Source organism: Malus domestica, chromosome 12 (assembly GCF_042453785.1).
Source record: "Malus domestica chromosome 12, GDT2T_hap1".
Classification (NCBI taxonomy): domain Eukaryota; kingdom Viridiplantae; phylum Streptophyta; class Magnoliopsida; order Rosales; family Rosaceae; genus Malus; species Malus domestica.
The window spans coordinates 1,502,822-1,528,069 of record NC_091672.1 but is presented as its reverse complement, the minus strand read 5'-3'; the positions used below and the strand labels follow the sequence as shown (position 1 = coordinate 1,528,069).

At 38.5% G+C, this 25,248-nt stretch overlaps 3 protein-coding genes across 5 annotated transcripts; all 3 read left to right on the top strand.

The window, feature by feature from the left end:
• The first annotated feature begins 329 nt into the window (after nt 1–329).
• LOC103449435 (probable ADP-ribosylation factor GTPase-activating protein AGD14) lies at nt 330–14,494 on the top strand. Its single transcript, XM_029090284.2, has 13 exons — nt 330–739; nt 854–915; nt 8,999–9,086; nt 9,163–9,224; nt 9,309–9,405; nt 10,047–10,493; nt 10,955–11,632; nt 11,857–11,985; nt 12,054–12,170; nt 12,273–12,359; nt 13,085–13,217; nt 13,423–13,468; nt 14,184–14,494. The coding sequence occupies exons 1-13, from the start codon at nt 644–646 to the stop codon at nt 14,236–14,238; spliced, it is 2,097 nt and encodes a 698-aa protein (XP_028946117.2). The 5' UTR covers nt 330–643; the 3' UTR covers nt 14,239–14,494.
• Nucleotides 14,495–15,281: 787 nt separating this feature from the next.
• LOC103449369 (F-box protein SKIP24) lies at nt 15,282–18,737 on the top strand. 2 transcript variants are annotated; one of them, XM_008388684.4, is made up of 5 exons: nt 15,282–15,681; nt 15,767–15,940; nt 16,695–16,857; nt 17,242–17,374; nt 18,260–18,737. In XM_008388684.4, exons 1-5 carry the CDS (start codon nt 15,455–15,457, stop codon nt 18,283–18,285), a joined length of 723 nt encoding a protein of 240 aa, XP_008386906.3. In that variant the 5' UTR covers nt 15,282–15,454; the 3' UTR covers nt 18,286–18,737. The 2 variants fall into 2 exon arrangements, with proteins under 2 accessions (XP_008386906.3, XP_008386905.3); XM_008388683.4 differs by having other exon boundaries at nt 15,304–15,681; nt 16,695–16,893.
• Nucleotides 18,738–19,918: 1,181 nt separating this feature from the next.
• Nucleotides 19,919–21,865, top strand: LOC103449370 (transcription factor MYB60). 2 transcript variants are annotated; one of them, XM_070809677.1, is made up of 4 exons: nt 19,919–19,983; nt 20,116–20,290; nt 20,526–20,655; nt 20,841–21,865. In XM_070809677.1, the coding sequence occupies exons 2-4, from the start codon at nt 20,158–20,160 to the stop codon at nt 21,553–21,555; spliced, it is 978 nt and encodes a 325-aa protein (XP_070665778.1). In that variant the 5' UTR covers nt 19,919–19,983; nt 20,116–20,157; the 3' UTR covers nt 21,556–21,865. The 2 variants fall into 2 exon arrangements, with proteins under 2 accessions (XP_070665778.1, XP_028946118.1); XM_029090285.2 differs by lacking the exon at nt 19,919–19,983 and having other exon boundaries at nt 20,088–20,290.
• Nucleotides 21,866–25,248: the final 3,383 nt, after the last annotated feature.

Below are 25,248 nucleotides of genomic sequence, written 5' to 3'. Positions count from 1 at the left end.
ATATTTTTATTAGTAAGTAAATATTTTAGGTTTGATTTTTGTCAAATACAAATTTAAACTATATTACTGTTAGTTTGGGAGTCTAAACTCACTCCCTCTCTTTTAGTAAAAATAATATTATTTGTTAAAAAATATATTTACTTGTATAATAAGAGTTTATATATAGACTTTCTGCTTAAAGATTGCACGGATGAATTTTCGATTTTAAGAACTATTTATGATAAAAAGAATGTATGAAATTCATTTATACGTTACATTAGTACATAACATAATTTTGATAAAACTTATTTGCAAAAAACTATAGATTTTTAATCTTAAAGACCATCTGAATATGTCGGTCAAATTCAGCAAATAAAATCCAAAAAATATGATTTAATGAAGGAAAGGCAGAGAGCGCTTTTGCTGTCCAATTATCGTCGAAGCAGCTGATTCAGATTCGGGAGTGTCGTTCCCCTCTCTCCCAAATTCAAAACCCCAACTGAACCAACCAACCCTAAAGCCTCCTCCTTCCTTCTAGTTCTAGAGAGAGAAAGAAGAGAGGGAGGAGAGAGAGAGAGAGAGGAGCGTAGTGCATTTCCAAATCCACCCTCCGATTCCGTTCTTCCTTTTCTTCTGGTTCTAGGGTTTTGATTTTGTTTCAGAAATGGGAAGCAGAAAAGAGGAAGAGCGAAACGAGAAGATCATTCGGGGCCTTATGAAGCTCCCTCCTAATCGGCGATGTATCAACTGTAATGGCCTGGTATTCTTCTCTCTCTGTCTCTCTCTTTCTCTAGTTTTCTCGGAAATTTTCGTTTTCGTTTCGATTCTCGCAGCTGGAGGATTTTGTTTAATGCAATATGGTTTGTATATGCAGGGTCCTCAGTACGTCTGCACGAATTTTTGGACTTTCGTTTGCATGACTTGCAGTGGCATACAGTGAGTTTCTTCATAATCATTTGATCCAGTTTCTTGTTTTTAGTGCATATGTTTGCCTCCTAGTAAATGCATTCATCCTTCTAATTTTGCGGTCTTGAGATTGCACGCCGGAGTTAGTTTCTGCGTGGAAATAGAAAACCGAAAAATTTCCTAATTTCGCCTGAGGCCCTTTTGGTTATAGTATCTAAAATTTGCAACTACTTTACTGAGCTCAAATTATTAGTTAGAAATTTGAGTGGATATCAAAGAACTTCTGTGCTTGCTGCCATCTGTGCAACAATCCCACTAAAATGGATATTGAAGATTGAGGAAAAATATGGAATATTTATTGATTGTATATGTGTACAAGTTTAGTCGACTACAAAAGTTTCAATTTTTAGACCCACAGACAGAGAGTGGAGGGGAAATTTTTGCAAGATAGGATTTTCGGTGTTTATAAATCATAATGATCTGGTCAACTGTGTAATGTTTGCAACCCGTTCTGGTTACTGTGCTTCTTGTTACAAATCGATGTATAAACTTCATTATCAGCCTCAGCAATTATACATTTCTTTTTTTTTTCCTTTTTAAGTGTGTAGAACAAGTTTTACAGTTTTGTGAATGAGGAGAAGTTTTCATGAAAAAAACAATGAAAGTTTTAGGCTACTTATTGAGAAAGAAAGCAATGGCCTCTTGAAAGTTTAGCTTATCCTACAAGTAAAAAAAAAATTCAACTCTGGGAGATGATTTACAGTGTTAAATAAGGAAGACATCTGTAAGACCAGCTTAGTACTCTAATTATAGAACATCTTATACCAACTTAATACTTGGCCATATAAATATTGTTCTCATCAAGATCACTTTAGGAAACTTTTTGGCATCAAGTTCCATGCCTAACATGACATCCATAAACTAAACCCTATGTCATTTAAACAGCTATCTCTCTTTCTTGCCCTCCATCCTCTTTTATTGCTGAACATACACAAGGCTGTTCCCTTTGGAATGTATTGAAAATAACCGAATGACTGAAGGTTTATGCTCGCAACAAAAATACAATAATACAATTAATTGTTTATGAAGTGGGCCAATTTCTTTTTTGGGGGGTTACCTTAACTATAGGAGATGCATGGTACTCATGCAAGTGCCAAAGCTGTCCGTCTGCCTCCATTATAACCACTTTGGGCTTGGGAATGTGCTGGATTGTTGAGTTCCCTCTTAGGCCATTCACTAAGTGCTTTTGGGCTGTCTAAATGCTCTATAATAAGGATGCTGGCCCAACTAAACAAGTGTCAAGGATTTTGTACTTAGGTTTAAATCATGCTTTTAGTGGATTTGGTGTGAAAACATTACCCAGTTGCGGAAGCCCAATATATGGTACATAGTGTAGTCCCCCAAGTCTTCAATCAATAGAGGCAGTTGGCTGGAGACTTCAAATTCAATCCATGTATGGGCCGAAGTGGCCAAAGTGGCGGTTGTTCGGAGGCGGTCTTTGTATACCATGCATTGAAGCTTTGTAGGTGAAGCTTTGAAAGTGAAGCTTTGAAGCTGGAGCTTTTGTAAATGAAACTTTCGAAGCTGGAGTTCTGTAAATGAAGCTTTCGAAGCTGGAACTCTCGAAGTTGGAGTTCTGTAAATGAAGCTTTCGAAACTGATTGACATGAGTGATGCTCATGAATGTTTATGTTGATTAACATGAGTGATGCTCATGGATGTTGACATAGGTGATGCTCATGAATGTTGACATGAGTGATGCTCATGAATGTTACTTTTGATCACCTAGTTGGTGATAATAGCGGCAGGTTGCCGAATGATTTTAGAGTACTAAATGTACTTTTGATCACCTGGTTGGTGATAATAGCGGCAGACTGCCGAATAATTTTGAGTACTCAACGTACTTTTGATCATCTGGTTGGTGATAATAGCGGCAGGCTGCCGAATAATTTTAGAGTACTAGATGTACTTTTGATCACCTAGTTGGTGATAATAGAGGGTGAACCTTAAGTGGAGGGATGGAGGTTGGAGTTTGAAGCCATAAGGCCTGACTCTTTTGGGCATATGGGTCTTCGCTCTCCACATAACATTCCAGCCCACTATTATGGGCTTACCGACATTTTTTTTTTTTTTATGATTATCCTTTGGTGGGGTTATACAGATGTCTCCAAAATATAAGAAAAGTAAATCACATTATTAAAAAAAAAACTGTTGGGACTTGGCAACAGCGAGATTTCTCCTTTCACATCAACCTCAGCGGTCCAGCTGTTGGAGGAAAACTTCATGTGGAGGCAGGTTTGGTCAGCAGGCATGGTCTCTCCGTGTCGACAAAAGCCATCATCAAGTATACCAACTTGACTCTTTGTTTGAAAAGCATATCTTGGTTGTTTTATTTTTTCCTGATCTCCTTTTTTCTACTTTTTCTTTCTGCTTTGGCTTTACTGGTGGTCGATGCCCATGGAATATGAGGAGACTGCATTGGATGCTTGCAATGATCTCCCACACTTGCATTTCCAACTCATTGGCTCTCTACTTTTGCTTTCTCAGAAAAGTGGGTTTCTTCATAATTGTGCTGGGAGTGGAGCTGAGTTGGTTGATGATTATCCCGCTGTTTACCTGAGAGCGCTCCGAGTCCTGAAGTTGAGCCGACACAAGCTGAGCTAACCAAGGCAACATAAGCCACATCAACTCTAGCCCATCATTTATGTATTGAGGAGCGAACCCTTATTCTATAAAAAGGACTCACTCACCTTCAATGCCACAAGCCGAGCCAACCAAGGCAACATAAGCCACAAGGCGAGCAGCCTCGCAACATGTGCTACTTCTAGTTGAGCATCATTTCACATTGAGCACCGCTTCATATCGAGTATCAGTTTTAGACATCTAGTTACTTCGGCCCACATATGGACTGAATATCAAGTCCTTAGCCAAAAGACTCTCTTGACTGAAGACTTGGGGGACTATTGTTGATACCATATTATATTGGGCCTCATTACTTGGGCTTCCAGGCATTGAGCCCATGATTTATGTAAAAAGGGAGGAGCCTTTAGTCTATAAAAGGGACTCCTCACCCTCACAATCCTCAGGCCTCACATCTGGCAACTCTCTCACAAATAGAGAAACACTCTCAAACTCTCTCTTTCTCTGGGGGGACTCCCCCTCACACTTGTAATCCATACATTCATACAGAGAAATACAATCAACATCAGTGTGGACGTAGCCCAAACATTGGGGTGAACCACGATACATCTTGTGTTCTTTACTTTCTTACAGATTCACGGTCGGATTTATGTTGTTCCAAAACCCCTCCGGTTTTGTGCATCAACATTTGGCGTCGTCTGTGGGAATCGACACGAAAAGCTATGTCGGTTCTCTTTCATTTTTTTATCTCACCATCGTGAGACCTCACCACACTCCACCGTGAATCTGGACCACCCAAGACGACAGGATCTCTCTCACTCATCCCCCAACCGACAGCTACAGAAGAGGAGAGAGAGAGTCGTGGCAGGAAGCACATGAGGTCCTCAGGAGGGTCGAATTTACCATGATACCCATCTCCCTAGCTGTTCCTGTCATCCTCCTTGTAGATTCTCCCCCAACCAACATGTCCCTCCGGAGTCAACCCACCGCCTCTCCTCCTTCAGACACAACACGTTCCTCGTCGCCTTTGAATCCAAGCAAATCGTAAATATCCCAGAAAAGAAGGATACCCCAGAGGAAGCAAAGAAGAGTAATCATGTTGCCAGGAAACTTGAGAAATGTCAGCAAGGTCGCACTCTAAACCCCCATATTGAAGAGCAGTTTGGAGGTGGGAGATTGCTGGCTTGCATATCTTCTCGTCCAGGCCAATGTGGTAGATGTGATGGTACATCTTGGAGGATCGAGCTCACTCTCTCGATCACGATAACAACCATGGAGAATAAGTGATGGAGGACAGGTCTGCAACTCTTATCCTCTAAGTAATCCTTATCATATCATCTCTTGATCAAGTGATGGATAACAGGTCATTCGACCACATGCTGGGGTGGACGAAGAAGATCAACCTTTGAAATCAACAACGTGGATGGCTCCGAGGCCAACCCTCTCTCCCCCCACCTGACAACTCGATGATTTGAAGTTTCTGATTCCCACCGACCCGACTTTTCCATCTCCGAAACCGCCTAGCGATCCCGCGAGTTCGCCGTCGAGGCGTCCAAGAAAGTCGACGAGATTAAGACGGCCGCGCTCAAGCAGGCTGATCGGATCAAGTCCCTCTCCGTCTTCGAGAGCATCCCTTCCCTGCTCTTTCTCCCTCTCTCTCCTCTTTTCTAATATGCGTTGGAGTTTGGACCAATGAGCCACAGACATGTTTTGCTCCGCCTTCGACCCCGTCGTGGCCTTCGTTAACGGCGGTGATTGCCTCTGCGCAAGCCGAAGATTCACTCCAAGCAGCAAAAGCAACCTGGGGAAGATATTCAGAACAATTAATGTCAACGAGTCGGCTATGGTGAAGAAGAGTGGATCCGCAGTAGATCAAGCTCTTGTACGAGTTGCAGTTAAGAATGGTGTGCCCTTGTTCACATTTGCGGTTGACAATGACATTGCCATTCTTGCAGCCGCAATGAAGAAGTTAAATACCTCAAAAAATGATGACTACAGCTGCATCTGCATATTCTTCAGCGTCCGGGAAATCAAGGAAAAAGCTACAACTTGGATGCATCAAGGCAGCAAAAGTAAGAGTCATGACTAGGTCGGTAAGTGACGTGGCCGAGTTGAGACCTCGGTTCAGGTCTGTGTCGGCTCAGCTTCAGGACTCGGAGCGCTCTCAGGTGAACAGGGGGATAATCATCAACTAGCTCAACTCCACCCCCAGCACAACTGTGAAGAAACCCACTTTTCTGAGAAAGCAAAAGTAGAAAGCCAATGAGCTGGAAATGCAAGTGGGAGATCATTGCAAGCATCCAATGCAGTCTCCTTAGATTCCATGGGCATCGACCACCAGTAAGGCCAAAGCAGAAAGCAAAAGTAGAAAAAAGGAGATCAGGAAAAAATAAGAAAGCCGAGATATGCTTTTCAAACAAAGAGTCAAGTTGGTATACTTGATGGCTTTTGTCGACACGGAGAGACCATGCCTGCTGACCAAACCTGCCTCCACGTGAAGTTTTCCTCCAATAGCTGGACTTCTGAGGTTGATGTGAAGAGAGAAATCTCGTTGTTGCCAAGTCCCAGCAGTTTTTTTTTAATGATGTGATTTACTTTTCTTATCTTTTGGAGACATATGTATAACCTCACCGGAGGGTAATGATAAAAAAAAAATGTCGATAAGCCCATAATAGTGGGCTAGAATGTTATGTGGATAGCGAAGACCCATATGCTCAAAAAAGCCAGACCCTATGGCTTCAAACTCCAACCTCCATCCCTCCACTTAAGGTTCACCCTCTATTATCACCAACCAGGTGATCAAAAATACGTCCAGTACTCTAAAATTATTCTTCAGTCTGCCGCTATTATCACCAACCAGGTGATCAAAAGTACGTCCAGTACTCCAAAATTATTCTGCAGCTTGCCGTTATTATCACCAACTAGGTGATCAAAAGTACATCTAGTACTCCAAAATTATACATGAGCATTACTCATGTCAATCATACATAAACATTCATGAGCATCACTCATGTCAACATTCATGAGCATTACCCATGTCAACATCCATGAGCATCACTCATGTCAATCAGCTTTGAAAGTTTCATTTACAGAGCTCCAACTTTGAGAGCTCTAGTTTCGAAAGCTTTATTTACAAAGCTCTAGCTTCGAAAGCTTCATTTACAAAACTCCGACTTCAAAAGCTTCATGTACAAAAGCTCCAGCTTCAAAGCTTCACTTTCAAAGCTTCACCTACAAAACTTCAGTGCATGGTATACAAAGACCGTCTCCGAACAACCGCCACTTCGGCCCATACATGGATTGAATTTGAAGTCTCCAGCCAACAACCTTTATTGACTGAAGAGTTGGGGAACTACACTATGTACCATATATTGGGCTTCCGCAACTAGGCCTCATGAAAAATACTTGGGACTTAGCTCATTATTTATGTACTGAGGAGCGCACCCTTATTCTATAAAAGGGACTCCCTCACTTTCATTAGAGAGCACCCATTATTCATGTATTGAGGAGCGAACCTTTATTTTATAAAAGGGACTCCCTCACCTTCATTAGAGAGACTCTTAACCCATCACTTATGTATTGAGGAACGAACCCTTATTTTATAAAAGGGACTCCCTCACCTTCATTAGAGAGCATCACCACCAGCTGAGCAACCGTCTCGCCGCGAGCATCATTCCTAACCCATCACTTATGTATTAAGGAGCGAACCCTTATTCTATAAAAGAGACTCCCTCACCTTCATTAGAGAGCATCGCCGCCAGCTGATCAACCGCCTCGCCGCGAGCATCACTCCTAACCCATCACTTATGTATTGAGGAGCGAGCCCTTATTCTATAAAAGGGATTCTCTCACCATCATTAGGGAGCATCGCCGCCTACTGAGTAATCGCCTCGCAGCGAGCATCAACTCTAGCCCGTTATTTATGTATTGAGGAGCGAGTCCTTATTCTATAAAAGGGACTCACTCACTCACCATCAACGTCACAAGCCGAGCCAACCAAGGCAACATAAGCCACAAGCCGAGCAGCCTCACAGCATGTGCTACTTCTAGTTGAGCATCATTTCACATTGAGCACCGCCTCATATCGAGTATCAGTTTTAGACGACATCTAGTTACTTCAGCCCACACATGGACTGAATCTCAAGTCTCCAGCCAAAAGACTCTTGACTGAGGACTTGGGGGACTACTGTTGGTACCATATTATATCGGGCCTCGTTTCTTGGGCTTCCAAACATTGAGCCCATGATTTATGTAAAATGAAAGAAGCCCTTAGTCTATAAAAGGGACTCCTCACCCCCACAATCCTCAGGCCTCACATCCGGCAACCCTCTCACAAACAGAGAAACACTCTCAAACTCTCTCTTTCTCTGGGGGACGCCCCATCACACTTGTAATCCATACATTCATACAGAGAAATACAATCAACATCAGTGTGGACATAGCCCAAACATTGGGGTGAACCACGATACATCTTGTGTTCTTTACTTTGTTGCAGATTCACGGTCGGATTTATGTTGTTCCAAGACCCCTCCGGTTTTGTGCATCAACAAAGCTCTTACCTAGCCAAAACATAGCAAACTTCAAAGCCCTTTAAGTATTTAAGAGTAAACTAGGTTTCTTAGGTTGAATTCTTTTGGTTAGTTGCATAGAATATGTGATAGGTTCTAAACCGTCAGATATCATAACTGAGCAGGGATTTTTTAATTTTTCTTTTATCAGTGTCTTTCAGCTATGCATGGCGGGTGAAAATCGCCTCTTCATTTCACTCTTTCTATTGTAATTGAAGATAAATGTATTGAAAGTCCTTTTAGAGATAGATCAACTATAAATTACCTAAGGTGGTATTGTGCACAGGCCAGCTGTGTGCTTCATTATGAAATCATGATTGTTAAATTGCCATACTTTTAATTCTGAGTTATTGCTCCTTAGGTCGAGATTTTGAATGGAAATATATTTATGTATGCCTGGATGATTAATTCTTAGAGTTTGACACTGATCTCTACCCTTTTTCCAACCTTCAGTACCATTCATGGTAAAGTGAGTCTTCGAACCTTAAGCATGTTGACGCATAAAATTCTGTTTAGATGCAGGATTTAGGCTAAATTAGTTAGAAATGCACAACAAAACATTAGATAAAGGGATTGAAAATGCAATACATGAGCATTACAAAGCCACTAAACAAAGGATTTTCAAATTACTCCTTGGAAGTAGTCATTTGTAAATCCCTATCAGTGCAGTGCATCTAGCCATTTCAAATCCATCTATGTAATGTATAGTAGCGCATTTCTTATTTATGTAGCCTAAATGCATCATCCATACGCAACATAAATGTAGTTTCCTTCATGTAAGTACCGTGTGTCTTCACATGTTTTAATGATGCGGTTCTTTTCCTGTTTGGCATGTTGTACTTATGCTCTGTCCACTTTTCCTTTTGTTCCCCTAATCGAATCATACATATTATTTTGTGCTGTAGTCGGGAGTTTACCCATCGTGTGAAGTCGGTATCCATGTCCAAGTTTACTTCACAAGAAGTTGAAGCACTTCAAAATGGTGGTAACCAGGTACATGCTGAATTCTCTTTTTCTTTGGAGAAAATGTTTGCTTGTTTTTATTCTAATGGGCATTCACTCTTATCAGCGTGCAAGGGAAATTTATTTGAAGGATTGGGACCTTCAAAGGCAACGATTGCCAGACAACAGGTAATAGTTATATGATTTATTGCTACAATTTTCAGCATGTGCATTTGTGGGGGTGTACACTTATGTCATGTTTTCTTCTTGCAGTAAGGCTGATAAAATCCGTGAGTTCATAAGAAGTGTATATGTAGATAAGAAATATGCTGGAGGAAGGACCTCTGACAAGCCTCCAAGAGATATGCAGGTAATGGTATGGATTAAAATGGTGATATTGGCAGATATATTGATAGTTTGGATTTGCGCAAAATATCATGGTAACATTGATGTTTCTGAAAATGAAAAAGTGAGATTTTTTTGAGAACTGTTATTGGCACTCCAATAATCTAATTGTGCACTCCTCACAAGAGTATTTTCTTTGTAAGTATAGAAAGTTTGGAGTGCACAATTAGATTTTTGGAGTGCCAATAACACATAAGAGTATGTCATTTTGTATCTGTGCTAAATTGGGGTACATAATTGAGAGTGAAAATGCATTGGGACGGCCCATGATAGTATTTAATATACTACTATTTCACTGAACTAAGGAATATTTATTTATAACTGTGGAAAAATTGACTATAACTGAAAAGCGTTTTTGTAATTGTCCAGTTAATTCGTTTCTTGGGGCATAACAGCGGCCTCCTCCTGTTCTTATTTGGTTCCAATGAAGAAATTACAAAACAACTAATTGTTTTTGTCTCTTTAAGATTCAGATACATCATGCACATCATCAAAAGAACTGAATAAATTGGCTGTAACTGTATACACCAATAATCTCCTTTTGTTACACTTTGACTTATGTTGTTCTGCAAAGATTATGGGCCTCATTTGTGCTATTCCTTGCAGACCCATAGAATCCGTGAAGATGAGATGAGACGTGCTAGTTCTTATCATTCCTATTCTCAAAGTCCACCTTATGACTATCAGTATGAAGATCGACGGTATGGAAAACAAGCTGGTGCACTTACCAGGAAGCCTGGTTCTGATCGAGGTCGATATGAAGGAAAGATGTCGAGTTTTGTTTACAGTGCTGGCCGTTTAAGTGAGCAAATGTATGAAGACAGGTTTGCAAATGAGGGCTCTGGTTCAAGAGCTTCAGATTTCTCTGTGTCAAGTGGAGGTGATGTGTCTAGATCTGGAGTACAGTCTCCTAATTTTCAGAAGGACACTGGATCCAGTAGCCCCACTTTTGTGCCTTCATGGGATAATCTAAATGAAGTAAGACACCAAGCAAAATATTCACATCCAGAGGCAAATGTCAAGAGAGATGCAGCAGGGATATCCTGTCCGCAGGTCGTTTTCTTGTAGACTTGCTTATAGCATTAAAAAAGATTAGCAGTATCCAAGGTTCCTATTAAAACTACAGCTGTGTACCTTTTAATATTCTCATAGGACAGACACACTACCCTATTTGTTTGTGTTTGTATATATATTTCTGTAGCATTAAATTTAACTGGTTTTGGGACTTACAGGGGAAACTTTAAAATTGGATCGTAAGTTAATGTAATCAATGATTTGGGTCATGTTTTCTTTGGATAGGCATTTGTCACTCTATTAGTTAAGTGGAGTCATTTCTCCATTTTTTTAGTGCTATGTTAATTGGTGTGCGTACCTTAATTTTCTGCTTTTGTTGGTATGTATATGTGCATTATCCTATCTAATTAACATCATTTCTATTTGATACTCAGATTATGCTGCCCCTAGTTTTTCCATCACCTGACATTAGTTGCTTGTTTGCTTGTTTGCTTGTTCAGAGAACTGCATCCTTAGGAAATTTTGTCTCGGTGGATAGCTATTCCATGTCTCCCAAGTCATTTCATTCAGGCAGTTTAACAAATGCTGTCGAACCTGAACAAGCTACTGGAATCTTCCCAGATAAATCCACCTCTTTAACGGGATCATCTCATCTTGGAAGTAGTGATAGCTTGGACCTTTTCAAGGCCCCAGTTAAACCAGAAGTCTCTTCTGCAGCCTTTTCCATTGATTTGTTCCAGTTACCAGCAGCATCTTCGTCTCCATCCATAGATTTGTTTCAACCGTCTTTATCGTCTTCCAACTCATGTATGAATATGGACCAGCCTCAAGTTTTCCGACCTTCGTTGGAGTTATTTGCTGACTTTCCTCAGCAGCAGTCAACTCCAACCTTGGATAAACAAGTAGCCGAGGCTGCCCCAAAAAGTGAAGGATGGGCAACGTTTGATACGCCTCAGCCCTCAGCTTCCATTCCATCCACCGAAAATATGACCCTTGAAAATATAGCTTCCAATGGTGGAGGTTCTATTGGAAATTTTGAAGCATTCTCGTCATCAAACACAAGCATGCAATGGCCATCTTTTGAGTACTCTAGTAGTCATAGACCTTTTTCAGAAGTTTCTAGTCCATGGAGTGACAGTTTGCACAATGTCACAGATCCCAATACTGGAGGCACGCAGGTAAGCATCTTATGATCAAACTACCCCTGCACCAATTACTTATTTGGCTTTTCAGAAGAATGGTTTTTAATGGGTGGCTGGTTTCATAACTTCTAAGGCTGGGCTCCATGGAGAATGTAGACCTGATTTCTTTATTATAATGAATCAATATAAAGTTTACTTAACATAGTGGCATGCCTGAATATGAAGGAATGTAATCAGGTTGATATGTTATTTTTGAGTAGTCGTGGAATGCTTTTGAAGATTCTATTGGACACCTTCCATCAGAGGTGGCTGAAAAGGGCAGTGAACCAGGAGCAACTGACAAGCTTTCGTCAGCTGGTGACCGTGATTTTGGATTAAGAATTTTCGAGGTTTCTGCATCAACCTTATATTTCTTTCAAATTGTTTATTTTCTTCCACTGATGGAATTCGCTTGCAGGAATCTAGGAAAGATGGGATTCAGGGAGCTGTTTCTCAAGGTGAACCCCATGATCCAAGTCTGCCACTACATGCTGTGTTGGGGCAATCATATACTCCACAAGTGCTTCCTCAAATGGTTTTTACTCTTCTATTTCCTTCAGCATCTTTCCTGTGATTTGTTTAATGGAATCTGCTTAGTTGCATACTAATCTCTTTTGTCCCACGCCTAAAATTACAGGGAGAAATTAAGTCACATGCCACCGACCACAAATCAAATAACCCATTTGATCTTCCTTATGATACAGATCTGGATCAGAACAGTATGGTATGTTTTTGTTAGTTATTGCATCAGGATTGCCGTTTTTCCTTTGTTCTTATAGTGAAATTGTGTTTCTATTATAGTGCATTGTTCCCTATTTCTATTAGCTTTATGTGAGTGTTTGTGTGTTTGCATGAGAATTTTGAATGTGGAAGCTGATTAAGGGCATGCGTGGAGTGATGCTATTATTTGTTTACCATATCTGTCAACTTTCAGGGAAAACCGAGTCAAGGATAACCATAGCATGATGCTTGGTTGCTAGCGGAAATGAATTGTACTTCCTGTAAAAGTTGTGAATTGATAACTAAAGTCAATATTTGACATCAAAACTGTATTTTCTGTGAAAGAAGAGTTCTATTAGTGTAATAAATGCTGCAGACTACATATGCCTAAGATCCAGTCTCTGAAAATTAAATATGATACCATTCTAGTTAGTTGACCGCGTTCAGTTTTATTTAGACTAATTCATGGCTTAAAAGTGTGGTGGGATAAGACACTTGTTGCATTTTTTATTCTCCCAGTAATGTAATGAATTTAAATCTCATGGGGAAGTCACAGTGGAAGTGGTGTGATTGATAGACTGGAATAAGTTGGTACTAATCAGTGTCTACCATATTATTCTTAGACTGTATCATGTTTCAATTAAATTAAAGGATTTGGAATGGAGTTTTCTAGCGGACATACAATTCTTAGATTTCTCGGTTCTAATTTTGTCTTGTGTTCTTTTTCAGTTTTTGGACATGAACTCCTTACAAGCCTCTCTCCCAAATGGTCATTTGCAATCCTCTTTCTTCGATGAGTCTCAGGCATGGTTTCCGCAAAATCCAGTGTCTGGGATGCCGTATGTTCCAGCTGCAGCAGAAGGTAGGCTTTTCAGTGCCAGCAAAGCTACATTCTTTTCTCCTTTTTGTTTTGTTCCTGCAACTATTGCCAACCAGGGTTGATATTTTTTAATCCAGTGGCTGTTGGACGCATCATATTGGTTGCCACAGGAAACTGCAGGACCACTGAAATTTTTGGCCATAACAATCTTATCTTTTTCATTCGTTTCAATTTTGATTTGATGTAGGTGGCTTGACATATATGCCAGGGCAGGCACATAGTTCTCAGATTCCGTAAGTTTATGTTCTACTCTCTATTTTTTTAGCCTCTCCATTATCTTTTAAGACAAAGGTTTAATGTTGTAGACCCATGATAATTTCTCATATTTTTGTGTGGTTATCAACTTCATATGGTTAGAGGGTCATCAATCTATATCCAAAGCCGGATAATAACAAGGTTGACATCTTAAAGGAAAGCGGGTAATAACTAGGTGAGGAAGGACGAATTGATATTGATGAAAATGGACCTCTTAACACACGAGAAACTTAGGTAGGGCTGCCTACTACAACTAGGGCAGCTCACAGTGTGGGGTCATTGTGGAGTCGAGTGGAACCAACCTACAAGGGTCCCGTGCTTTTGTGAGAGGTCCATTATGGGCTACAGATGACGGTATCTGATTGAGTCGCAAAGGAATGCGCAAACGAGAATCATTTCTGTTTCATCTTTACATATAACCAGTTCTGACGGCTTTAAGGAACATGTTCGAACGGAGTTACTGAGTTCTAATTAAAACACCATGTTTTAGAAATATATTGGATGAATACCCGATGTAAGCGTGTCACCACTTAGAGTTAGAGATTGCCTTACCAGATAAGTTGAATGTCCAGAGGCTACAGTATGACGATGCCTTGTAGAGTTTAGAAACTCAACTTGGCTGGCGTTGGGGAAGAGCTTGATGCTCGACATTGTTGCCATATTGGATTAACGTGAAGTTGCTTGTTTTTGCAGGAATGTCCCAACACAGGAACCCGTCGCGTCCATCGGAGGAAATCCTTTTGCATAGGATCATAGAGGCCAGAATAGTCTATGGAATAGTCTATGGAAATCATTCAGTTGGTAATGTAACTTTGTCATTGAATCCATACGCCTTCGTTTTAATCGGTAGGACGGACAGTTCTCATGGTATTTATTTGTTGAAATAAAAGTTTGCCATGAACAAATACTTTTCAGCCTGTTTGATATACCGTTTCAATTTCCAGTATGTGTTTGTATTGACGGGTACGTACAATGTGCGCATATATTTCTCTGTATTTCTTTTACATGTTCTTTATTTTTCGTTTCGGTACAGTTCGTTTACGTGTTCATGTGTGTGTTTCTGTTTCCCCACACTCTGTTGAATCATGTCCGTTGTTTCTGCTTAATTTATTCTCTTGCGAGAATCATGTGTATTTCTACGGCGGAACGAAAACCAAATGACTGCATAAATTAAACATTACTCCAAAAATCCAGTGGTGTTAAAAGTGTAATAGAAGAAAGAACATCAAAATTCAAATGGATCAATCATTCCATGAATTAATTAGTATGCAAATGAAAGATGAGACTATTCGTTTAGAAGTGTTTTTAAAATGACTGAAAGCATTTTTTATGAAAATATTATTGAAATTAATCTTTAATAAAAATGCAAATGAATCAAGGAAAAACATGGTGTACACATAATTAGTACTTCTTGTAGTAAACACTTCAAGTGCTTTTGGAATTTAAAAGTATATGTTTTCTAAAATCGCTTTCAGCCATTTTGAAAACTCTCAAATGGTAAACTTGATTCTTTAACTATCATTTAAGTAAACTTATGGGTTCTTTTGATGTGTTTTTAAAACGAGTGAAAGCACTTTTAGAGACATTTTTTTGAACCAACCCTTGGTAGAAACGTTATCAGAAAGTTTTGAAACCTAAAAATATTTTCTCTAAAAGATTATATGCTGCTTCCAAAAAACATTTAAGTACTTCCGAAACCTAAAATTATCATTTTAAAAACACTTCTAAACGATTTAAGTGAATAAGATTCCTACTTAATTAAATAAAACATTCCCTTTTTCTATATTTTCCAACACTGTGTCAACGGTGTAGGAGGACCGATTGACAAAATAGTTAAATAAATAATGATCAAGTGAGTCGGTTGGGGAGGTTCGAATGATAACAGTCGGCGGGGACCTGAAAATAAACACCACCGTGGACGACGGCTTGTTCAGCTACGCAACCACCAGACACCGTTAAGTTCTATGTCAACTCTCCCGGATGAGCTGTGGAGGCGAATTCTAGAAATTGGCGTTCAAAGCGGCAGTTTCAGCTACAAGGACCTCTGCCGTATATCAATCTCCTCCGCGCGCCTCCGCCGCTTATCCGACGAAGACTCTCTATGGTCCCACCTCCTCTCCTCCGATTTACCTACTTCTTCCTCGATTACCTCCCCAAATCCATCAACCTCTAAATCCCTCTACAAAATCAGGTAGACATTTAATATGTTGTTTTTTAAATTCAGCTACTTGAAAATGTAAATTTGAAAATTGTGTGTTTTTGTTTTCGTTTTTTAGGTTTGAGAGAGAGAGGGATAAGAAAATGGCGGCGCATCGGAGGGCGGTTTTGAGGAAGGAGAGTCAGGTTGTAGAACGGTCTATGAAGCTCCGAGAGATGGAGGCTCGATTGGCCGAAGAGACTCAGAAAATGCAAGCAACACTTACCGAGCTCTCAAGTTTGAGCAGGATTAGGTAATTAGTTTACTGTTTTTTCTTTTTCTTTTGGTAATCTGTGAATTAATTTGAGTTTGATAGAGAATTAGAAATACATGTATATATACAGAAACTTTGAAATCTGTTTGGCTTTTCAGAAATTTTCATATGGTTAATTTGTTTTCATAATTTGTATTATTCCAAAAATTGATGCATAAGAAGTTAATTGTAATCTGATATGATTTGATCTGCGTATACATTTCGAAAACTAGTACTTGGCAAGAGTTGTAGCTATTATACCGAAAAATTCAGAGAGTATGGAACACGTCGATTATCGTTTACATATTCAGAGCCTATGCACATTAGGAGAACAACGGAGTACCCGTACCATCACCATGAGACCATTGATTTCAATTCTTGCCCTCCCCTAGTGGAGAACACAGGAGTACCGTGATACGGTTAGGGAGCTTGGTCAAGAACAACTTGAGGCGAGAGCTTGTAGCTCTAGTGAAAAAGTATTTACCATAGAATCGAGACAGGAATTCAATTCTTGCCCTCCCCTACTCAAGTTTCCAGCCTCTGTTATACCGAAAAGAATAAAAAGGAACAGCACACGAGACTGAGAGTCATATCATGCTCCCGAACCTTTGTCCATGGAAGCACATCATTCCTTTTTATTTTAATGCAGTTTTTATAATTTTTTTTATGGAACTTTTCTTTTCTTTTCCCTTTTTTATCATTTTTTATGAGTATGTTTTTGTCAGTGTGTTTATTGCCCGATTGCTTGTTTCAGGCAAGCTTCAGTTGCATTGAATGTGTGGCAGCCAGAGATCGTCCGGGGTAGACAAAAGCAAATAGTGGAGCAATGTGTAGTACCTGTTGAGTCTCGGTTCCATTCCCTTGAAATGGAGCTCAAGCTCTGCAAGCAGCACATTTTAGGGTTGGAAAAAGCCCATGTAAGTCTGACAATGTTGCTTCACCTCGAACCTATGGTAATAAATTGTTGTATTCAATTACTATCTCATGAGGCAAAATGTTAGATCGTGGGAAATTTTTAGAGTAATCTTAAGTGTTTCACATATTGACACACTTATCAAACTATTACTGTCATAATCAATCCGTTCGAATAAATTATCTCATTCAAACCTTAAGAACTAACTAATGAAATTTATTGATACCTTAATAGCTTAACTATTTTATCAGGCACTTATACAATGTATGTGGAATGTAAATGTGTAAAATTTAATAAGATGCCATCTTATAATCATGCCACATTGCCTCGTGTTTTTTCAAGGATTATAGAAGTATGTTTTTGATGTTTTTGAATTTTCTCACTTCAGAAAGATGAGAAACGAAGGCTTGCTTTGGTGGAAGAAGAGCTGCAGTCAATGAGATATCACCCTTTAAGAAATCATGAGCAAATCGATTGCGGGGACATTGAATATAACATCAAGAGAAAAAAGTTAAAAAGATGTAAGGGTCAAAGTTTTGCTTTTGGCTGTTTCATATCTCTTTCCTTGCCGTCAGCCTTTTAAGCTTCTTTTTAGTTCTTGAAACGTACGATTCTTCACATCTTGGCCTTTTAAGCTTCTTTTTGGTAAAGGCATGCATGACTACAAACTAAGCATATCGTAGAGGGTCTTTACTCCCAAGGTGCTTTGGCTGTCAAATTTTTAGGTGTTGATGTATTTTTTAGGACTCTGGGTGTTTTTACCAGGCATTCGTGATGTTATCTTTTGCTTTCGTACATATCCACTTGGCTAGATCTCCACAATATAGTAAATTACCAGTCAACGTCACCTAGATCTAGTGGAGCAATTTTTTTCAAATACGCGAGTTATTTTTGTTTTATGTTGTCCATTTCATTCATTTTGATCTAATGGTTATGGTTTTCTGCTTCTGTTATTGACGGTAACCAGTATCAGAAGATTAGGATTTATCTTAGGAGTATATGAAATCTAATGTTCTGAGTACTTTGGAGATGTGCCAATGGCCTTCAGGCTTAAAATTTGTAATTTTCCTTAGTCACGGGATTACCAAATAATATAACTGCATGTAAAACGATTGAGTGCACAGTGCCTGTAGGGCGCTAGGATTTGTGACAAAAACAATGTCTGAATTGTAGCATTCTCTCTTGTTCCTGGGTCGTAATTTTGTTGTCTGCATAGAACATTTGCTTTGAAATGGTATGGAAGTGTAGTATTATCTGAAATATTGTCGTCGTGTTTAAGTACTTAGTTTCCAAATCAGACCTCCTCAAGGATGTCTGAACCTATATTGGACACTTTCCAACATAAGCTGTGTCATTGTGTGCACCTTCTGATGGAAAGCAAAATACTAACGCCCGACGTTGTTCAGGTCATGGTCAGGGGAGAAAACCTTAGATGGGGGGAGGTTTCTTTCATCAACAACACCACAGCATGTCAACTGGCATCAGGGACGCCAGGTTTCTTTCGATGACTCCATTGCGTACTGCTTGGCAGGCGACTGAACCACTTGACATCAGGGCCAACTGGTTCATGGCTAAGTCATCGAAAGAAACCTGGCGTCCCTGATACCAATTGGCAGTTGGCAGTTGGCAGTTGGCAATAATATTGCAATTGGTTCATGGCTAAGTTATCTCGATTCGTATTCAAACAAGTTACCTGTGATCACTGTTCTAAAAAGCAGCCTGGGCGGGTGCTCAGGCGATAGGCGGAGATCGGGCGTCCCAATCAGGTCTTAGGCGTTTTGATGAAAGCTTCGGTTAAAGATTTGATGATAATTTTTTTTGTAAAATAATTTTGGACCTTCTTATAAAATAACTTTGAATACATATTTCATTTTTTGTACTTAATCAATTGTAGCCACTTATTTATATGTTTTTATTGTTATATGATATATTTAGAGAACTGTTATTGGTACTCTAAAATCTCATTTTACACTCTTTACATTATTTTTCTTTCTAATTGTAGGAAGTTTGGAGTGTGTAATTAGATTAGTGCCAATAACAATTCCCTAAATTTAAATAAAACTAAAAACCTGCTTAAGATCCTAGGCGCTGGACACCTGCTCGCCGTTCGACTAGTGCCTAACACTTTTTAGAACCTTGCATATGATTCTACGACCCCTTTATGTATAATCGGATGACCAACACTAGAAAATTCATGCTAAAACTTGGAGCATGTTTAGAAGTGTTTTTTTTAATAATTAAAAGCGCTTTCAAATCACCAAAAATGTTTTTGACCATATTTGACATAAAAAGTTAAAAGTGTGCTCCAAAAAACACTTGAAGTGCTTTTTCAGAAAACACTTGAAGTGCTTCTTCAGAAAGCACTTGCATTTTTATTTAAAAGTTTCATAGTGTTTCTAATAGAAGAGATGTTACTAGAAACGTTTAAGAGCATAAGTAATTTTCAAAGAAGCATTTCCAAACGGGCTTAAGCTACTTTGTGGTGATAATCATGCTAATAATGTTATCATTCCTAACATACCAAGCGTTACTAACCCACAAGAAATGAAAATGTGAGTGAGTCTCACGTTAAAATTAGTTTAGGATTTAGGGTTTAGGTGTATTAAGAAATCATTCTTAAGGACTTCATTTAATAGTCTCGTGTGTTTTTTTTCATATATAGAGCAAAAGATAATCAGCCACCGAATTATATGTTAACCAAAAGTAGGACCATAGGAGGTTCACGAGGAGAGAAATAAAGGGTAGGAGGAGAGTGTGAACTTGCCATTTCTGGTGATCTGCATGTGCATGGCACGTGACGATGCAAAAAAGACAGAAAATACAAAGTTCGAACAGATCCTCTCCAAATCTCATTTGCCTAATCATCAGGCAATCTGAACCACTTAATTGAATTTGACGGTCCCTATTAACTCATTACGTTGACTCACCTCACACAACTAAGAGCTTTTGAGCTCTCTTTCACACAAATCAAGAGCTCGCTTTTTTTTGTCCTTTGACTCCGGACAGTAAGGTCCGCGGAGAATCGAATGCCTATATAGATATTTGATCGACTTCCTGGTTTCTACAGATTTGACTATATTAAAGTTAATGTTAATGAAAAGGGCAGATGACTCGGCGAGGTAGATGAACAGTAAGTGTGCAAATACTTCCTTCCCCTTTAAGTGAGCTATACACATACACATGCATACATAAATATATATATATATATATATATATGCTCAACATAAGAGCACTGTATGAAATATTCAGGTTTATTTTTTAGGTCCTTGGGAGAGAAGGCAGAGAGAGAGAGAAAGAGAGAGAGATGGGAAGGCCTCCTTGCTGTGAGAAGGTAGGAATCAAGAAAGGTCCATGGACTCCTGAGGAGGACATCGTCCTTGTTTCTTACATCCAAGAACATGGTCCTGGTAATTGGAGATCAGTTCCCACCAACACTGGTAATTTGACAGTAAAATTCAGCATTTATTTTTGAACTCGAGATCCCAAGTCCGATTTCTCCCTTCCCTAATTTAGCTTGAGTCAAAAAAAAAAAAAAAAGTTTAAGCAATTATTAATTTCCATGCGAATTAGTTATTGAATATTATGTGTTATGATTTTGTCTTATTTAATCTCTTTGTGGATTGATGTTTTGTACATATTATTCAATTCTTCCTGATTTTTGGCTGCAAAAAGGGCTCTTGAGGTGCAGCAAAAGTTGCAGACTCAGATGGACTAACTACCTCAGACCGGGAATCAAGCGCGGTAACTTTACACCTCATGAAGAAGGGATGATCATTCACTTGCAAGCTTTATTGGGTAACAAGTAATTCATCTTCAAACTTCTTCATTCATTACCATTTTCTATCAATGATTGTGAATACAACACTAATTGTTATTAGCGAGAGCCAGATGTTGTTGGAAAAAGTTGTGTATGTGTGTGTGTGTGTTTATTCTTATAGGTATGTATTTTAATACATGAAAATAATTAATATTGGTTTGATCGAGCAGATGGGCAGCAATAGCTTCCTACCTGCCACAGAGAACCGATAACGACATAAAGAACTACTGGAACACCCACTTGAAGAAGAAGCTGAAGCCATTTCAATCAGCTCTTGATCCTCATACGACGTCGAATGATCCGTTTAATGTAAATGTATCAAGGAGGAGTTTGAGTGAAGGGAGCTTAGATAATATGACAAGCCATGCCTCCTCAATTATTCTGAGGAACAACCAATCCTCCTCCTCCACATATGCCTCAAGCACCGAGAACATTTCGCGGCTCCTAGAAGGTTGGATGAGATCCTCCCCAACTCCGAAGACCTCTAGCCTCAAATATAATGCTGCATCTGATGATGATCAAGAAAAACCTAGCGGTACTAGCACAGGAAACCTAGTATCTAACGAGGAGTTTGAATCGATTTTGTCCTATGAGAACTTGAACAATGTTGCTTCTTGGGACATGTATACTTGTGATTCATCTACTTATTCTAACAAGGTGTCACAACTCAGTATTAAAGTTCCAAATGGGGCGGAAATAATTCATGATCATCATCTTCTGCGCGACGAGGATCAGAAGAATAAGCAAATTATTCGATGCGAAAGCAGTAGTACTAATTGTAACAATCCTCCATTGACATATCTTGAGAAGTGGCTGTTAGATGAAAGTGCTGGACATGTAGAAGCCGATCAGATGGTGGAATTGTCTCCAATGTCCTTGGTTTGAGCTTAATTAGCTAGCCAGCCATGCTAAAAAGGTTAAGCCAGCTTGCTTAAATATAAACCTAATAGGAAAAAGCAGCAACAAATTATGAAGGGTTTTAATTTGTTTATCTCTTTTCTAATGAGGTTTCAAAAGTCGGAATCTCTTTGTTGATTGTAACCTGTTTATTTCTTTTCTTTGTTTTTTGTTTTTTGCTTTTGTTTTATTTATTTTCTTTTCTTTATGAACGGATGGAAAATTTCAAGGAAGATGATCATCATTTCTCTTTGGTGTGTTAAAGTCTTATCATTCAAATGACAAGGGTCTTTTCGAAGTTCTGAGTTCGATTGCAATCAAAGTTCTTAGTTCGATTGTCCTCACCTCAATGATTTCCGGCAAACCAATTATCAACTGAATTAATAGGATGTGGTGTGGTTGAACGCAGTCCAACAGTAACAAAATTGAGTTTTAAACCCTACATTAAAATGGGAAAATAAATTGACTTATAATATTTCATTTATTGGGTGACCCTTGATGCTAGCTGGTGGCAAGAGCTAATTGGCCTAAGTACAGTATATGTATAAATGTAATCAATATTGAGTAAATATATTGAAATGTAGGTAGGCATATTGACATGTTATTCAAGTTTACAAGTAATTGCTCCATGGTAATTAACCACTCCTACACTTTGAGAAATATTTCAGTGTGTTGAGAACATGATCTAGTACACCAAATGTCATAACAATTGGTTGAATTTTATTTTTTTTCATGTTTCCAACCAATTGTATTATGATATTTAGTATACTGTTTATATTTCCGGCACACTAAAAAATTTCTTCTATACTTCAAATAAATAGAGAGAGAAAAGTTAAGTTTTTAATCATTCATTTGTCAGATGTGTGTATATTTACTTGGAAAAGGATGAAAAAGTTAGCCAAAAGCAGGGAAAGGAAGGAAAGGAATAAAGGCTAAAAATGAGACAGTGGGATTTGCGTGACGAAAGTCTCATGCATGCAAAAGAGGTAATTTGCTGCCTCAAAAGTCCCTATTTTTAGGGCAAATGATGAGAGCAAATTACATGTGAGCCTATTCACCTTTCGGTGTGAGAAGCAAACAAAAGCTGTGATGTTCTATCTCTCTCTCATTGCAGCTTTCGAGAACAATTTATATGATATGAGTATACTGTCATTATAGCCTCTTGTATCAATAACATAATGTTATATACAATGGTAAATTTAGGATTTGAACATCAGGAGGTGCTAATGTTAAAGGTTTAAGGTTTTTAATAGAAAAGAGCGGAAATGCATTTGGTGGACTTATTGTCATCAACAGAACCATATATGTCAACAAAAATCGACATATACTAAAGCAATCTGATGAGTACTCTTGAGAGAATTTATCGTGTGCTCTCGACGCAATATATCGAGTGCTATCAAAATATGTCTAGCATATTTTATAGACACAAAAGAGGCCAATACCAAACATTTGAATGATTTCCAAAAACCCTAAGATGTATATTTTCCAAACTCTGAATGATCCTAAGACCACCTTGATCCCGATATACCTCTCTCAGTTGTGATATAGAGACAAACTTACATAATCATTATACTGTTATATAATTTAAACGAGTTAATGTTACAGTTGTAATGTAATTGTGCCATCATGCGAATATAAGTCCTCTTCCCCACCTCCTATGTACGTGACTACGTATACCATGCAAATGAAACAGTTGTAATTTACTTGTACCATCATGCGAATATAAGTCCTCTTCCCCACCTCCTATGTACGTGACTACGTATACCATGCAAATGAATCAAAAGCTATAAAGCTTTCACAGGACCTATGAAATAAAAGGTTTTGACTCTCAAATGTCTGTGCATGCCTTTACAGACACCAACAACCAATCACAAAACGCCATCTTCATGTTGTGGTCCATAACTCATCAGTTTCACAACAATAGTGATTGACAATAAGTACATTAAATAGTAACTCAGCAAATGAAAATAAATGTTTTTAATCAAATAAGTGTACAAGACACATGAATTTCAACTGACAAAAGAAACAACCTCCCGAGCTAAACGGAAAGGGATCCTTTGCGGATTCCTTTCACTAAATTTACAAATTCGGGTCCTTAAAACTTGATCTAACGGTTAAAAATATGAGCCTCTTTTAAAAATTATAATAACTTTAACCGTTGGATCAAATTTTAAGGGTTCGGATTTGTGGATTTGGTGAATTTGGTGGAAGGAATCCGGAGATGATCCATTTCCGAGCTAAATTAAAGCTCACAAAATTCACAAAACTATAAATCCTAGCAAAAGTTTGGCATAATCAACATACATTGCTTATGCAACCTATTGACGTACAAAATCGAGTAGGCTCTGAAACAACATAAAGTGTCAAGGTAAGAACTTTGCAAGATTGCTCCAGAGTGTGGGTAATATGTAAAGAGAGAGATAGGAAAGCAAATACAAAATGTACGTGATTCACTCTAAGTTGGACTACGTCAACGAGAATAGGGAAGTTCTCATTAATAATGTACTCCAACAATACAACTGCGTATAACAACATATAAGAGACATATAAGAGTCATGATTTGGCAAAGCACATGGACAAATGGCAGCAAAGTCTGTCATATCAACGGTATTGAGAATGAATTTCACATTAATAGGAGAAGAGACCTTGCATGAGTTTATAGTAAGTTAAGCTACTCCCCATATTGCCAATTAGTTTTATGGTAGACCCCCAACGTTTTTCATGGTATTAGAGCAGGTTATCCCATGTGTAAAGCCAAACATCCACTCGCGCACACGTCATTCTGTTGTGTGTCTACATGTTAGCTTGAAAATTCGCCACACATGAGAGCATATTGAGAATGAATTTTACATTGCTGGGAGGAATGACTTTGCATGGGCTTATAAATAAGTTGAACTATTCTTCATATTGCCAATTAATTTTACGGTAAAATCCCTACTCTCTTCAAATGGTAAATCTAAAGTTAGAGAAAAATAGAAAAATTTAGAAAAATATTTAAGGAACAATTAAAATGAGGAATGAGCATAAAAGAGGTAATTAGTTACTAAGTTTGAGCATATCAGCACAAATAAATTGTTTTTTTGAGGCCAAGTTAGTAAAGAATGCACGACAAAATATTAAAGGAGAAAATGCACTTCATAAGCTTTGTAAAAATATGTATGAGCAAATGATAAATGACACCTTTAAATAGTTATTTGTTAATTTGTAACGCCCCGATCCGTGAATAAAGATTATCCACGAGTTAGGGTGTGAGACATATCTTAGCTATAGAAATAAATTCTACAACCAAGATATGGTGGAAAATAAAATGAAATAATTAAAATTTATTGAATACGCAGTGGAATAACAATAATGCGCAAATTAATTCACAACAAAAACTACTAACAAAATAATAATTAAATTGTAACAAATATTAGTACACAAAATTAATTCATAACCAAAATACCAACTAAAATAATAATTGAAATGAGTAGCTCTTGAAAATACATAAAATGTATGCAATGAAATGTATGAATGTACTCACTCCCTTCAAATCCCATCAACACATACCTAAGGCACCCAAGCCTGCACGTCCCATACCATGCTTATACCACTTGGCTCCGAGTACGTTAGAATATGAGTTAACTCCCGTTCATCCCTTAACCCAATTTTTATAATTAAACTCTCAGTTTCCACTTTATT